The sequence below is a fragment of the Dromiciops gliroides genome, chromosome 3 (assembly GCF_019393635.1).
Source record: "Dromiciops gliroides isolate mDroGli1 chromosome 3, mDroGli1.pri, whole genome shotgun sequence".
Classification (NCBI taxonomy): Eukaryota; Metazoa; Chordata; class Mammalia; order Microbiotheria; family Microbiotheriidae; genus Dromiciops; species Dromiciops gliroides.
The window spans coordinates 256,965,546-256,983,050 of NC_057863.1; the positions used below are offsets into that span (position 1 = coordinate 256,965,546).

General features: G+C 39.6%; 1 protein-coding gene across 1 annotated transcript in view; it reads right to left on the bottom strand.

The window, feature by feature from the left end:
* Positions 1-14,041: 14,041 nt before the first annotated feature.
* Positions 14,042-17,505, bottom strand: part of RIPK4 (receptor interacting serine/threonine kinase 4) — a 70,158-nt gene continuing 66,694 nt past the window's right edge. The window contains exon 8 of the mRNA XM_043996248.1: positions 14,042-15,946. Within this exon, the coding sequence (XP_043852183.1) occupies positions 14,763-15,946 (1,184 nt within the window). The 3' untranslated portion in view covers positions 14,042-14,762. The remainder of the gene's footprint in view (positions 15,947-17,505) is intronic.

The window sequence follows — 17,505 nt, forward strand, 5'->3', positions numbered from 1 at the left end:
TGAGATTCCTTTCTCCTCCAGCAGGAGACAGGCAGATACTTTTGTGGACCGATGGTGGTCCGATGGTGTGATCATCTGACTGTTCCCTTATTGGGGGAGGACCATCCCCCACTGGTGGGGGCTGGGGGAAGTTGGGTGAGGGGAGGCTCTGGATCTCTCAAGCCATCTCTCTCCCCCTCATACCACAAAGGCAGCAGCCACACCTATTATCTCCCTGAGGGGTGGGGGAGACTGGAATGAAGGGTGGTGGTCCTGGAGCTAACTCAGTCCGGATCTGTGCCACTTATCTCTTTGGGTGTGTCTGTCCTTTAGTTTAGTTTTTCCAGGAGAAGGTTCTTTGATTTACCCCAGAAAACTTCTGAGGTACCCTGGGCCCATAACAGTTATGATGCTGATCTTGGGTCCCTGGTTGGCCTCTGAAGTTTTGTGTTCTTCCCCTGAGCCTAGGTGATTGAATGGTGATTCCTTGATGGGCAAATCCAGCTTTGGAGGCATCTTTGTGACTCTGAGAAGTCTGGAGTTCTTGAATCTCTCAGTTGGAGTTAACTGGCAGCAAGAAGAATGGTCTGCAACTATGTTCTTGAAGAACTTGATAAGGGACACAAAGTAGGGCCCCAAACCCTGGACTGGCATGCTAATTGCTTGGATAGTGAAGGTGAAATGCTGATTTAGCCATTCTGAAAAATGCTTCATGTTTAGATGTTTTCGAAGGCATTTGCATGTGATGAGCAGCAGCATGTTCTGTTGGATAAAAGCCCAGATGTCAGGAAGACTTGGATTTTAAGTCCTTTCTCTTGCCAGTAAGTCACTGAACCTCTCAGTACCCCCAGGCACCTCTCTGAGATGATAAATTTCAGATAGTATATAAATTTACATCAGTAGATGGAGTATCCACACTGGGAGTTGCCTACAGCAAAGAAATCACAATCCCAGACCAAACATTTATGTAATAATGTTTTCCAGGTATAAAGCATTCTTTGACAAATATAGTTGAATATTTTAACCATAATATTATGAACGCATGTTCTCTACTGCCTAGCTTCTTAAACTGTGGGTTGCAACCCCATATGGGGTCATGTAACTGAATGCTGGGGTCATTAAATATTTGGCAACAGTAATAGGTAAGGCAAAAGGGATTGGGAATGGAAAAAGTTTAAGAAGCCCTACTCTATAGTTCTACAAAGCAAGATGTGAAACCTCCAGACAATGTTTTCCTCTTCAGTTCTACCTTTTCTTCCCTGAGGATAGAATGCTATTGTCTATACTTGTTTTTGGGTTTTTATTTTTTTTTTTGGTGAGGCAATTGGGGTTAAGTGACTTGCCCAGAGTCACACAGCTAGTAAGTATTAAGTGTCTGAGGCCGGATTTGAACTCGGGTCCTCCTGACTCCAGGGCCAGTGCTCTATCCATATTGTCTATACTTGTTACAAAAAACTTTTAATATCTTGTCATGAGATTTACCCAAAGGATGTGGGCAGCAAGTCATTATCTGTCTAAGCGAGTAAATATTTGAATGCCTACTGTGTGCATGACACTTGTGTGAGAATGTAAACACTGAAATCTAAAAAGCTACTATCCCTTCCCACCTCCTTGTTTACTAAAGTTTCAGTCAACACCAACAAACAACTATTGACTAAGACTGAGGGAAGCTGCCCTGTTCTCAGTTCCCAGGCCAAGGAAAGCCTGGGACTGACCAGACACAGTCACTTCCAGCCTCTGATTATTTTGTAGATCTCCCAAACTCTCCCCTGTGGAGATTCCAAGCTTTCTTTGTGGACTCTTGCTTGTTATATACCCTGTGAAACTGTGAGATACCTAACCCTCCCACCATTCTCTCTGCCTTAGTACCCTATATAAATCCTGCTTCTAGCCCCCTTCTGGGGTACCCCAGCACTTGCTGTGTGGCACCCCCCTGATTAAAGACCTCAATTTTGTTGTGTTGATGGTTTTCATTTAAAATTCACGTTGACAACGCAAACAACCATATCTGTGTAACAAGACAAAGGTGCACAAAAATATAGTGTACAGGGGGTGGGAAAGAATTGAATTTTTCTGTCTTTCCCCACCCCCAACCTATTACAAAGTTCTTCATCAGATAGGCACACAGAAGTTGTTTGGAAAGTTAGAACAGGAAAGAACAAGACAGGTCTCCCTTTAGAACTTCTGAGTAATGCTTTGAAGTGGCCCAAAGGAGTCCCTGAATGCCAAGAAACACTTTTATCTCTGATACTTAATCTCACACCTACAATCCAACGGAGTAACATATCACATTATAGCTAAAATGCTAAACGATAACTTTTCATTTTAGAATTTTTTCAAAAAGCCAAACTAAATTTTTGCCTACCTGCTTTTTAATCTGTTACATTACTCATCGGCATTCTTGTTATAACCTGCCAGCTAGAAGCTGCGTGCCTTTTCTTCCTCCCCTTGATATTTGTCAACCCCAATTATTTATGTGCTTAATTCACACACTCTGAGAGGGTTCTGACTAAGGCAACATAAAGGAACATGCTGTCTCAGAATAAACACACATATCTTAGAACTGGGTGGAAAAGCTTCTAGTCAAAGGCATGCATTCATTAAGAGTATCTTTCAGGAAGGGGAGGGCTAAAAGTAAATTAATTCCAAGGAAAAGTTTTAAAAAATAGTTGTCATAGGTGGGTACTAAGCACGTAGCAAGTACTGAGGTTTTATGAGCTTTTATCAATTGTAGATACCATGAGACAAAGTAAGAAATTCATTTTACTTGTCTAGTTTTTGTACAGGTGTGAGTGTCTAGTGTCTTTCAGGTGCATTTGGGGGCAATCACACCAACCCCACCCCTCTTTGCTAACTGAATCATCTCATTAATTCTTTCTCCCCAGGTTCAAAGAGGAATCTAGTGGATTTGTTTTGCAATGTTACCAGAAATTATCAAAATTGCAGAAACTTACCTTTCTCTAAATCCAAAGTTTCCATCTACTATTGCCCATGACCCTTAAGGGCAGGGAGCAAGGAGCACCTGCATCAACGTGACTTTCCCACGCAAGGCTCCAGACTTCCACTTCCTGCTTCACCTGCCTGATTTCCACCCTCAGGCTGATAGGGCTAAACAGAGGCATCACAAGGTAACTTCAGCCTCTGGCTGGTCCCAGACTAATCTCCCATCTCTCCAAGTGTGGAGAGCCTCTGGTGAGAAGAGGAAGCACCCTCCTCAGGGCTTCCATCTCTCGCTGCACCTGTCTCCTGAAGAGAGATAGGAAAGTCAGTGGAAAGTGGAATTTCCATCCCCTGCTGTGCAAGTTCAGCAAGTCCCAGTAGGATCAACCAAACCTCCTTCTCCACCTCCCATCTCCAGATCCCCCTCAACCCTTCCATCCCCAAATCCTATCCAAATATGATCCACCCCTTCCATTATGCCCTTTGGAATGCTTGTTCCATAGTTAGTGAAGTCAACTTACCTTCATCCTAAATCTTTTCTTCTCCCACTCCATCATCTAGCAATCACTGTGTGATGTTTAAAATCTAAATGGGATGGTTGCCTTAAATTAGAAGCTTTAGCACCAGTCTTTGGGCATTAAGCATTTATTAAAGCATACCAGGTATTCACGTGGAGTTCAGAAAGTTAAGAAAAGGCCTATCTAGCCTAGAGTTCCAGCCTGGTTTGGTTCTTCCTCAAGTTCTCTGCCATGAGGCTGCTTCAACCACGAACTCTCTCAAACTGAGCTTTTTATAGGTCCGGAGCATAGGAGGTCCTTACACACTGCTTCAAGCTGATTTGTAGGCATTATCCAAATCCATTGGTTCACTGGACTTGAAGGTGGTCTTGAGTTAATTTCAAAGTCCTTAGCTTCTGAGAACAATACCTTCTTTTTTTGGGGGTAAGGGGGTAGGCAATTGGGGTTAAGTGACTTGCCTAGGGTCACACAGCTAGTAAGTGTCTGAGGCCAGATTGGAACTCAGGTACTCCTGAAAATCCAGGGCCAGTGCTTTATCCACTGAGCCATCTAGCTGTCCCAGAACAATACCTTCTTAAGGGCTAGCCAGGTGTGCTTACAATCTAGTTAACTTGAAGTAGGCTAATCAGCAGTCAATCACTCTCACTTAATTCAAGTTTAGATTAATCTCCAGGTGGACCTTTGAGTATCTACTAAATCCCATTATTTTATCACAACTGAGAATGGTGGCTGAATAGAAGACGGACTAGAGTGAGGAGAGACTTATGGCAGGAAGACCAACAAGCAGGCTATTTCAGGCTATGAGAAGGTGAGGTCCTGCACTACTGTAGTAAGAGCATCAGAGGAGAGAAGGGGGTGTATTTGGGAGGTGTTACAATGATGAAATTGACATGCCTGGGCAATTAGATTGGATATGGGAGGTGAGAGAGTATGACAAGTCAAAGATAACACCTAGGTGGAGAGGCTAGATGACTGGGAGGAGATTGATGCCTTCAACAGTTATTGAGACATTTGGAAGGGATGATAATTTTTTTTTTTGGGGGGTAGATAATTAGTTTAGTTTTTAGAGATAGGGAATTTAAAATGTCTTTAGGACCTTCAGTTGCAGATGTCCAACAGACAGTTGGGAATGTGCAACTGGATGTGAGCAGAGGAGAAGTTAGGGCTAGATAATTGAATGCACAGGAGCTGATGAGATCACTAAGTGAAAAAGGATAGAAGGAGAAGAGAAGGCCCAGGATAAAACCCTTTTTGGTTTGTATTTCTCTCATTAGTGATTCAGAGCATTATTTCATATGGTTGCTAATAAGTTCTAATTCTTGTGTGTGTGTGTGTGTGTGTGTGTGTGATGTTTCTTTACATCCTTTGATAACATCTATTGGGGAATGACTTGATCATACACGTGTATTATTTTATATGTTTTCTCAAATTTTTTCAAAATAAAGGAAAAGGAAGGATATACCTTTCACAACTATGGAGTGTAGAAGACCTTGTGACAAAAACATAATAATGTGGGGGTCAGCTAGGTGGTGCAGTGGATAAAACACCAGCCCTGGATTCAGGAGGACCTGAGTTCAAATCTGGCCTCAGACACTTGATACTTACTAGCTTTGTGACCCTGGGCAAGTCATTTAACCCTCATTGTCCCAGGGAAAAAAAAAAAAACAAGGAATAATGTGAATCTGATGAGATGGACAATTGTGACTAAATAAAAGTGGAAAGCTTTTGTGTAAACAAAATCAATGCAGCTAAAATTAGAGGGGAAATAGGGAATTGGGGCAAAACTTTGCTGCAAATTTCTTTGATAGAAGGTTTTTTTTTCTTTTTTTTGTGAGGCAATTGGGGTTAAGTGACTTGCCCAGCGTCACACAGCTAGTAAGTGTTGTTAAGTGTCTGAAGTCAGATTTGAACTCAGGTCCTCCTGAATCCAGGGCCGGTGCTCTATCCACTGAGCCACCTAGCTGCCCCTGATACAAGTTTGATGTTCAAACTATATAGGAAATTGATTCAACTATACTCATACTCCATACTCCAAGCGTCAAAGGATATAAACGGAAGTCCCAAAAGAAGTTATCTACAACTATATGGGAAAATACTCAAATTACTAATATGAGAAATGCAAATTAAAACAGTTATGAGATTCTTCCTCACACCCATCAGATCATCAGAAATGACCAAGAAAAGTGTTAATTGTTGGAGGGATGTAAAAGTCTCTCTCTCTCTCTCTCTGTCTCTCTCTCTCTCTCTGTCTCTCTCTCTCTGTCTCTCTGTCTCTCTCTCTCTCTCACACACACACAAACAAATAAATCAGGGGTGGAACTATGATGTGGTAGATCCATTCTGGAAAGTAATTTGAAATTATATTTCAAAAGTCATTAAACAGTGATTACCATTTAATCCATTGATACCACTACTAGAAAAAAAATCCCTAATATATATTTTTTAAGAGTAAGGAAGACTCATAAAAAATTATTATAGCAGCACTTTTTGTTATAGCAAAAACAATAACTGGAAACAAAGGGAGCTGCCTATAAATTGGGGAATGGAGAAACCAGTTATGGTTTATAAATGTAGTAGAATATTATTATTCTGTATGAAATGACCAAAAGAATAGATTCAGATAAATCTAGGAAGACTTGTATGAACTGAGGAAGAGTGAACAGATCCAGGAAAACAATTTATTCAATGGCTACAACATTTCCTATAAAGAAAAACAATTTTCAGATACTTCACAATTGATTGATGTAATAACCAACCATGGTTCTAGAAGACTGACAATGAATCAAGCTTTCAAATTCTTTACAGAAAGGTGATGTAGCAGAGGTGCAGAATGAGTCATACATTTTCAGACATGGTCAATGGGTGGAGTTTTTTTCTAGAATATGTTTAAAGGGAGAGCTTTTTTTTTTTTGAGGGGGTACCAGACTTTTTTTTTTTCCAGAGCAATGAGGGTTAAATGACTTACCCAGGGTCACACAGTGTACCAGACCATCTTACTTATCCCCTGAGGAACTATGTGTCCCAAGAAGCAACAGTTAGAACTGAACATGGGACAACTGATTGGTCTGAGACTGGAAAAGGAATACAACAGAAGGCTATATATCACCATCTTACTCATTTAACTTAGATGTAGAGTACATCATTCAAAATACCAGACTGGATGAATCAAGAGCTGGAATTAAGGTTGCCAGGAGAAATATCAACAATCTCAGATATGAACATAATACCACTCTGATGGCATAAAATGAAGAGGAATTAAGAAACCTCTTGAGGGAGGGAGAAAGAGAAGAATATAAAATCTGGCTTGAAGCTTAATATAAAAAAAACAAACCCTAAGATCTTAGCAAATGGTCCCATTACTTATTAGAAATAAAGGAAGAAGAAATGGAAGTAATGTCAGATTTCATATTCTTGGACTCAAAGATGACTGCAGATGACAAATGCAGCCATGAAATTAAAAGATACTTGCTCAGGGGGGCAGCTAGATGGCGCAGTGGTTAAAGCGCTGGCCCTGGATTCAGGAGTACCCGAGTTCAAATCCAGCCTCAGACACTTAACACTTACTAGCTGTGTGACCCTGGGCAAGTCACTTAACCCCATTGCCCCGCAAAAAAAAAAAAAAAAAAAAAAAAAAAAAAAGATACTTGCTCCTTGGAAGGAAAGCATGGTAAATCTAGACAGCATACCAAAAAGCAGAGACATTATTACCTTGTTTTGTCAGAAGAGAAATCTAGGTTCTTATAGCCAAAGATGTGGTTTTTCTAGTAGCAATGTATGGCTGTGAGAATTGGACTATAAAGAAAGGTGAACACTGCAGAATCAGTGCTTTCTAATTGTGGTATTAGAGAAGACTTTTAAGGGTTCCTTGGATAGTAAAGAGATAAATCAGTCAATAGTTAAAGAAATTAATTCAGGCTATTCACTGGAAGGTCAAATACTAAAACAGAAGCTTAAATACTTTGGCCAAATAATGAGAAGACAGGACACATTGAAAAGGCCCCTGATGTTGGCAAAGATTGAAGGCTAAAGGAAAAGAGGACAGCAAAGGATGAGATGGATAGATGGAAACAATAAACATGAAATTGGATAGGCTGAGAGATTATGGAGGACAGAAGGGTGTGATGAGCTATGGTCTATGGGGTCATGAAAAGTTGGACATGACTGAATGAACAACAACAATGTATTTCACAAAATGTGGTAGTAATTTTTTTTTCTTTCTTTTTTTTTTTTTTTTTTAAGTGAGGCAATTGGGGTTAAGTGACTTGCCCAGGGTCAGACAGCTAGTAAGTGTTAAGTGTCTGAGGCTGGATTTGAACTCAGGTACTCCTGACTCCGGGGCCGATGCTCTATCAACTGCGCCACCTAGTTGCCCCATGGTAGTAATTTTATAGTGATACAAAACATAGGAAAACAGTCTCAGAAGTTCAGCAGAAGACAAAGATGCAGGACATTTTGAGAACTACCACATTTTGAACTTGGTGTTATATATATATATATATATATATATATATTAAAAATAAAGATTTGCATAATGGAGATTCATAGCTTCATATACATTTCTTTTTTTGTATGAAATGAGTTTGTTGATGTTTGTCAAGTTCATAATAATAAAGATAAAACAATTTTACTTTAAACTTTACAGTAATAGCCTTGTGAATAACTGTCTCTAGTAACTTCTTTATCAGTAAAGTGACATCTGTGTCATTATTTAGAGAACAAAAATGTCACTTGGACTAAAACCATCCTATAAGGGGTAAACCCTGCTTCTCTAAGCAATGATATTTCAGGGCTGATCCTGTCTTTGTTTCTCTTTTGAGGTTGGTGTCAGGATCTGGCTTCAGGCACTCGATGATCAATGATCGATGCTGGCCTTGCTTATAACACTCCAGTCTACAGAGATGGGAGGCTTTATTTGGGGTTCCTTCCTTTCCCTGCCTCAAATGGTTTCCTACTGGGTTGTCAGAGTTGTGGAGGAGCTTACTTCTAATTCTTTTTGTTTTGGATTTCTTCATTGTTGGATATTTGTTGGGATTAGAGAACTGGGCTTCTCTGTAACTTTTTTTTTTTTAGTGAGGCAATTGGGGTCAAGTGACTTGCCCAGGGTCACACAGCCAGTAAGTGTTAAGTGTCTGAGGCGGGATTTGAACCCAGGTACTCCTGACTCCAGGGCCGGTGCTCTATCCTCTGCGCCACCTAGCTTCCCCCTCTGTAACTTTTAATGTAACCATCTTATTGGGAAGATTTGCTACCCATTTTTGAGGGATACTTGTCTGTGTTATGGCATATTAAGCATGATTCCTCTGTTGAAAATCAATGACCCCAAGACGACATTTTAAAGGTCACTCATTGCTTCCTTATACCTAAATGGAATACGAATGTATACACTTTCACATTTTAGTTTTCCAATAGAATTGTAGTATGAATTTTTACAAATGTTATATAGCTCTTACAAATGAGTTTTTGTAGTTTTGCTTATTAGTTCCTTTTTCTTGCTTTCTTTATCTGGTTATTTAATTCTTCCCCCTCTTTTCCTCTCAGTTAAATAGTTAAATTGAGCCTCCCTTTCTCTTGACCTCTTCAATTTTTGTTCACTAGTTTTAAAGATTATTTTCTGTGCCTTCTGTGTTCTAGATGTTTATTCTTTGATTCATGGTCCTTATACTTATTTAGTCCTTTATTCTCTGTATTCCTGTTGGAATTCAAAATTTTGAGGTACCATATTGGAATCTCTCTTCTATACAGTACCTGTTATTGCCTTGTAGAGCTTGCCTCTAGGTCCTTTTATTTTGGTATGCCTCACTCTTTGAAATACCAATTCCTACAAATGATAGAGAGGATGAACCTCTAATCTATGGTAGGGTTCTTCCTAATTCCCTAACTATTCAGTTCATTATTGACCTCTATCCTCCCCTTGGTCATTTCTCTCCCATTTGCCTCAAAATCTTTTCTTTGCATCTGTACCCTCCCACTCTTCTGTGTGCCAGTTGCTCCCTGCACTTCTGATTCCCCTTCTCTTGAGGCAGGATTAGTGATTTCTCTGAGATCCCTGTGGATAATACCCATTGTAAGGTCCCCATTGCCTTTAATAAAAGATCTCTTTTCTTCCAAAAAAGCATTCATCAGTGGTACCCAGTCTACCATTAACACATAGTTTCCCCCTTTCTTTGTTCCTTTTTCAATCCTCTCACCTCCACCGACTCCCCTTTGGCTCTCTACCCATTTTCCTATAGACTTTCTTCTTTTTGAGAGACAGGAGTTATTTTCCCTTCATTGGTAGTTTTTGATTTGTTATATTCCCTTTTATCTTCTTTCTCTCCTTTTTATGTGCTTTCTCATTCTGTAATTCAGTCCCACAAAAAAAGAAGGAAAAAAAAAACCACCTGATTTACATGGAGGCTGGGTTTTATGAGGTTTAGTCCATAATATTTCAGGCCTATTTCTCCACAATCACTTCTATTTAACTTCTGTTGTCACCTGTGTCTTCTTCTTTTTTTTTTTTTTGCAGGCAATGGGGGTTAAGTGACTTGCCCAGGGTCACACAGCTAGTAAGTGTCAAGTGTCTGAGGCCGGATTTGAACTCAGGTCCTACTGAATCCAGGGCCGGTGCTTTAACCACTGCGCCATGTAGCTGCCCCCCTGTGTCTTCTTTTGTATGTGGAAGTCTCATAATGATCTCTGTTGATATTTTCTTCTTGTTGTTGTCCATTTTATCCTATATCTGTTTACCTTCCCTGTATTTCTGTTTTCTGGGGTGATTGAAAAACATATAATCTCTTCAGGTCTGATTATCTTTCTAAAATGTTTCAATGCCTCTTTATCATTAACATCCATTTTTATTTTTAGGATAAGTCACCTTATGTTTCATCTTGAGTTACATTGATTTTTTGGGGGGTGGGGCAATGAGGGTTAAGTGACTTGCCCAGGGTCACACAGCTACTAAGTGCCAAGTGTCTGAGGCCAGATTTGAACTCAGGTCCCCCTGAATCCAGGGCCAGTGCTTTATCCACTGTACCACCTAGCTGCCCCAATCCAGTAGAAGATTAAAATTAATTGGAGAAGACAATTCCAAAAGACTCATGATGAAAAAGGCTCTCCACATCCAGAAAAAGAACTATGGAATCTGAAAGCAGATTGAAGCATACTATTTTCACTTTTGTTGTTGTTTTTCCTTTCTTGTGTTTTTTCCTATTTGTTCTGATTCCTCTTTTATACCATGACTAATGTAGAAATATGTTTAACATGATTGTACATATACAATCTGTATCTGATTGCTTGCTGTCTGCAGGGTCTGGGATGGGGTGGGAGGAGGGACAGGGTGGGAAAAATTTGGAAGTCAAAATCTTACAAAAATTAATGTTGAAAATTACCTTTACATGTAATTGGGAAAAAACCAAAGTACTATTAAGGTTAAAAAATAAATTGGAGATTAAGTAACTTAGTTGTAAAGAAACATCCAGAAAGCAGTTTGAGTGCCAAGGAACTACTACTGTCTGAATTTACACAGCTTCTGTTATAAATGAGGAGATCTTGTAATATATATTTTCCAAAAAGCAAAAGAGATAGACTTAGAACAACAACAACAACAACAACAACAACAAACCCTTGCCAAAATCTTGTAACCCTGAATATGACCTACAGGGGGAAAGTGACCTTTAATGGAATGGGATAACAGACTTTCAAAGTTTTTCTGATGAAAAAACTAGAGCTCTTTTTCAAACTACAGTTAATTAAACTCCCTTTTCCAAACAACTGGATCGTTGACAAGTATTACATTTATTCCTCTCCTGAACCCAGAATCACCAGACTTGCCTGAGTCAGGACTGGCCTATGACAGCACAGTTCTCAAATTTGCAGTTGACACTAGGCTGGGAGGGATAGCTAACATACTGGATGATCTAAATGGATCTTGACAGGTTAGAGCAATGGTGTCAGACTCATTGAAAGAAACATTGACCACTTATCCACATATAAGGGTCCCTGTGGGCTACATATTGATTTGGTTTTAGAATGTATTATTTATCATCCATATTTTATTGTATTATGTTGGGAAATACTCTTGAATTATATTTTAGTCTTGTTTGAGATACACTGAAGTGTTGTAGACTATGTATTTGACAACTCCAAGTTAGAACACTGAGCTGACTCTAAAAAGGTGAGTTTCAGTAGGAACAAAGGTAAAATCTTGCACTTGGTTACAATCAACTTCACAAGTATTAGATTGGGGAGCATTATTATATATCAGTTCTAAAAATTACCTGGAATGTATAGTGGATTGCAAGTTTGTGAGTCAGCAGTATTATATAGCAGCCAACAAAGCTAATGCAGTCTTGGGTTGCATTAAGCAAAGCACAAATTCTAGGGATAGAAATATGATAATACTATAGTATTCTGTCTTTGTCAGACCTTACCTAGATTATTGTATTCAGTTCTGCATATTAGTTTTAGAAAGACATCAATAAGCTGAGGAATGTCCAGAGAAGGCCAACCAGGTCTTTACCTTGAGTTCATGTCATATCTGAGTCAATTAAAATCCCTAAATATTTTTAGTCTGAATAATGAAATGGAGAACTGGGGGAAATAATATTATATTGGTCTTCAAGTATTTGAAGCACTATGATGTAGTAGACAGAATAGAGTTGACTTTGGCTCCAGTGGTCAAAACAATGGGTATAAGGAACAAAGAGGCAAATTTGGGCTTGCTGTCAGGAAAAAAATTAATTATTGGATCCGTCCAAAAGCAGAATAGGCTGCCTCAAGAGGTGCTGGGTTTTCCCTCTCTGGAGGTCTTCAAGCAGAAGACCATTCATCAAGTTATAATGGGTATTCTTTTTGTATATAGGTCAGCCCAGATGTCTGCTGGGGTCTCTTCCAGTTACCAAGTTCTGTAAATCTTGAGGTATGGAGCATTGTTGCTCAGTGATTCTAATTCAAATGTCTTTGTTCATACTTTTTTTTTTCTTTTTTTTAGACTCCTTTTTTTTTTTTGGAGGGCAATGGGGCTTAAGTGACTTGCCCAAGGTCACACAGCTAGTAAGTATCAAGTGTCTGAGGCTGGATTTGAACTCAGGAACTCCTGAATCCAGGGCTGGTGCTTTATCCACTGTGCCACCTAGCTGCCCTGGTCATACTTTTTGAACTTCGTGTTTGTAAGAAATTGATCAGATTAAGAAGGCATTTCCACTATGGAGGACTTAGATTTCCTTCTGCCTCCTCAATTCCTTACTTCTCCAATTCACTTGCAGTGAAAGAATTTGGTATAATGGAAAACCCAGAAATCTGCAGTAAAGAGTAACTTGAATTTGATTTCTAAGTGCCACTTATTACTTGTGTGATCTTCTATGTCATGTCACCTTTTTTGGGCTCAAATTTTAATTTGTAAGATCTCTTCCATTCCTAAATCTTATTTATACAACTTCATCAAAAGGAGAAAGCCATAATAGATCAAGCAGTTGTATACAATCACAAGTTGGAAAAAAAACCCAACACATCATTTGAACTTTTTCAGTGAAAAGTTAAAAAATTCAAAGCAATCAATAGGACATCAAAATAAAGCAGTTATAAACTTTATTGGTATCTGAGCTTTAAAAAACAAAAAGGAAAGGGGCATATTAAAACATAGCCAGTTCTAAATGGTTCCAATATTTCCTATCATAGAAAATATGTATACAGCCAGTAAAAGTATACATAGTATATTAACATTTATCAATACATTGCACACCAGTTCATTCTAAGCAGGATGAAGACACACGGAGGCAAGTCCCATAACAACTTGGTCATACTATAACAGAACTTCTCTAATGAGACTGATTAAAAAAAATTAGACTGGCTTTTAAACAATTCTCAAAATTGATATATCCAAATAAGAAATGTTCCATTAAAGAGTTGCCTTATGAAAGATTACATTCTTCCAAGGATGCTGCAATTTGGGGAATTTCTCTTTTGAAGCAGTTTTCTGCAACAGATTAAAAGCCTTGTAAAATAATCACTCACTTCAACCAAAAATCATTTGGAGCAAATCAGATGGGAAAAGTGGATGTTTGAAAGTGGGTAATACTGTTGTCATTTAAAAGAAAATTAGGTAAATGAAAAAAAGTAATGAGTTCTCAAGTGTTTTGTATTACATCACCATCACTGGAATAAGTATTTTGTGCACTGTTTGGAGCCTTGCTGAGAGAGACTAACTCTGAAGGGGCAGCTCATTTGAATAGGAATTCTGATTTGTTTGTTTGAAATCTCATTACTTTGTACTACTGACTTAATATAGTAAGTAGTTCATGGATTATCTTTTAGTTTTAGAAAATATAAATTTCTCAGTTTTTTTCATTCTTCATCTTTAAGACAATGTGAAACATACCATTACATGCTTGCTGAAACTGACATGAAATCTTTACAAAATATACAACCATTATTTACAATATGCAACAGGGATAGGGACTTGACCTCTAATTTCATTAGTACAGGAAATTCCCAAGTGAGGAAACTTCCTCAGGCCAGCACCTTCTCTGCAACTTATTCTCTCTCTCTCTTTCTCTCTCTCTCTTTTTTTTTTTTTTTAGTGGGGCAATGAGGGTTAAGTGACTTGCCCAGGGTCACACAGCTAGTAAGTGTCAAGTGTCTGAGGCCGGATTTGAACTCAGGTCCCCCTGACTCCAGGGCCAGTGCTCTATCCACTGCGCCACCCAGCTGCCCCCCCAACTTATTCTCTTAGAGAGTTTGCTAGAACATTGGTATGCCAGAACTAAAACAAACAGGAGCCATCGAAAGGCTTATTCCAATATATCCAATTTTTTGTCTTACAGTTATACAGTTTGACATCAAATCACCTGTCATTCCTCCCTCACCCCATGTCTACACTGAGTGATCAGAGAACTCATCTTTTCAGTATAGACATCTTAATGTTGTATGTAACTTAGTTACCAATGTTTCATAAATATACCATGGTAGAAACCAAAAGAACGATCATACAGGTACATCATCTCTCACACATAGCATACTGATCAGCTTACATGTAAGGAGCCCAAAGACACTCCAACCAACGTTACTTCAGATAAGATTCCACTAACTTCTCCATGGTAACATATTACATGCCCAAAGGAAAAAAAGAAAAAAAAAATGGTGACTACAGGGCTGATGGCTTAAACACTCATTTTCTTATATCCATCCTTGGCCAGTGATACCTGAATTCCAGAGACAAGTTGTTTAGAGCTGGGTAGCAATTTAACATTCTTTTGTTCTACTAACAAAAGAATGTGGTAAGAACCCAAAATAAGGCCATTCCTCACCCTACAAATCGAGACACAAGACAAAGACTCACTAAACACCAATCTAAGTCTTACTTCGACGTAACAATGTAGCAACTGGATCATTGCCACGTTGTTCCACCAATTGTTGACTGGTCTGAAATTTAAGGCCTTGAAAATTGATATGTGCCCCATGCTTTAACAAGATCTCCACAGTTTTTGCATGTCTGCCCCGGGCTGCCAAGTGCAATGCACTATGCCCTTCATCATCAAACAGGTTTATGTTGTCTAGAGTAAGGAGTTCCTCCACCACTTCAGAATGCCCATTGGCAGCTGCCAGGTGGAGGGCTGTCTGGTTAAGGGGGCCCCCAACTAAGATATCAGCTTTTTCTTCCATCAACAACTTAGCCGTGGCAAGGTGTCCATTTTGGGAAGCCAAATGGAGGGCAGTGTAGCCTTCTGCTGTCATGGCTTCCTTCTCAGCTCCCCGGTTGAGAAGCAATCTTGAAGTGCTTGTGTGCCCAGTTTCTGCAGCAATGTGGAGGGGAGTCTGCAAGAGCATATTCCGGATGTTGACATCTGACTGTAAGTCAATGAGAATTCGTGCCACACGGTAATGGCCTCGCTGGGCTGCCAGGTGTAACGGGGTCCTCCCATCCAGGGTCTGTGCATTCACACTCACTCCTGGTTGTTTAGCGAGGAGCTTCACAATGGGTAGGTGACCTTGCCAGGCAGCATAGTGTAGAGGCATCCAGTCATCCTTCCCTTGGAGAGTCACATCAACACCCCTCCTCAGAAGGATGCGAACAATGTTCTCTTGCCCATGCTGACAGGCAATGTGCATAGGAGTCCTCCCCTCAAAATCCACCTCATTAAAGGAAGCATTCTTATCTAACAGGAGCCTGAGGCTGGATTCATCCCCATTTTGGGCAGCAAAGTGCAGAGCTGTCCACTGGTCTTCATCCTTGGCATTGACATTTATCTTCCTGGCCAGAATGAGTTCAATAACGTTTTTGACTCTCTTTTCTATGGCCACATGAAGAGGGGTTGAGCCCTTTCTGTTTGTGAGATTGGGGTTGGCATTATTCAGAAGGAGCCACTTGACACATTCCTCCTGGCCTGCTTCTACTGCCAGATGGAGGAGGCTGGAATTCCCATCTAGGACCAGGTCAACATCCTGGGGCTGTAGGATCTTCATCAACTTGCTAGTATCACCAGACATGATTGCTTCTGCAAGCTTTCTCTTCTGAATATCAGTTGTACTAATATCTGGGAAAGAAAGGGAAACATAAGTTTTTGTCTGAGACCAGCTTGTAAGTAAGATAGATCATATTCCGTTACGCTCAATCTTTGACCATGTTAAAGGTTTCAAAGACGAAAAGCACCTAAGGGCTCTCACCTGAGACAGTAAATTATTGTTATTTTATATAAAGTTTAGCTATCTCACTTTTATATAATAATTTATTGTTTGGAAGTACTTTCCTCACAATCCCTTAGGAGATAGGTTTTATTTTTTAACTTTCAACTTATTTGTAGATGAATAAACAGGGTTAGAGAAATGGGTGACTTACTCAGGGCCATAATAACTAGTAAATGACAGAGGATTTGAGCCCAGGTCTTTTGACTCTAACAGTAATAGATAGCACTTATACAGTGCTTTAAGGTTTGTAAAATTCTGTACATCTATCTATTATATCATGTGATCCTCACAATTCTGTAGATAGGTGATATTATATCTATTTTACAGATGAAGAAACTAAGGCTAAGAGGCTTAGTGACTTACTCAGAGTCACACAGCTGGTGTCTGAGGAATTTTTTTTTTTGAGGATTTTAACCTGAGTCTTTCTGATACCAAGTCTAGCACCCTAGTGCTGCACTTCTTTTTTTTTAAAAGTGAGGCAATTGGGGTTAAGTGACTTGCCCAAGGTCACACAGTTAGTAAGTGTTAAGTGTGTGAGGCCAGATTTGAACTCAGGTCCTCCCAAATCCAGGGCCGGTTCTCTATCTACTGTGCCACCTACCTGCCCCTAGTGCTGCACTTCTAAGACCAATGCATTATACCACATTTCATAGTCTCTGTCCTTAGGGAGTTTACTTTAGAGGGACATGAAATAATCACAAATAACTGTAATATAAGTAAAACTTGATAAGGATATTAGGGAAATATAGGGAAGGGGTATTTGAGAGTGAGGATAGGGGAAGGGGGAAACTGATGACTTCTTGTAGGAGGTAACATTGTTTAAAATCCAATTTAGGGGCAGCTAGGTGGTACAGTGGATAGAGCACCGGCCCTGGAGTCAGAAGGACTTGAGTTCAAATCCGGCCTCAGACACTTAACACTTACTAGCTGTGTGACCCTGGGCAAGTCACTTAACCCCAATTGCCTCACCCCCCAAAAAAATCCAATTTAAATTGATATTCAATCTTCCATTTAAACAAAAGTATTTTTTAAAGCAATATTTTCCAGTCATTCTGAAGACAAATGATGCACAGAAAGATAAGTCACAAGCGGGGGCAGCTAGGTGGCGCAGTGGATAGAGCATTGGCCCTGGAGTCAGGAGTACCTGAGTTCAAATCCGGCCTCAAACACTTAACACTTACTAGCTGTGTGACCCTGGGCAAGTCACTTAACCCCAATTGCCTCACTAAAAAAAAAAAAAAAGGAAAAAAAAGACAAGTCACAAGCAATAAATTTAACATTTAAAAGCTTAATTATGCAATATGGGCAAGGACAGCTCACTCCCTAAAGCTAGACAGTGCCATGGAAAAAGCTCAAGACTAAGCCTCAAAAGGAAACCTTTCTCCTCTTCAAGGGTGCAAAATAATAG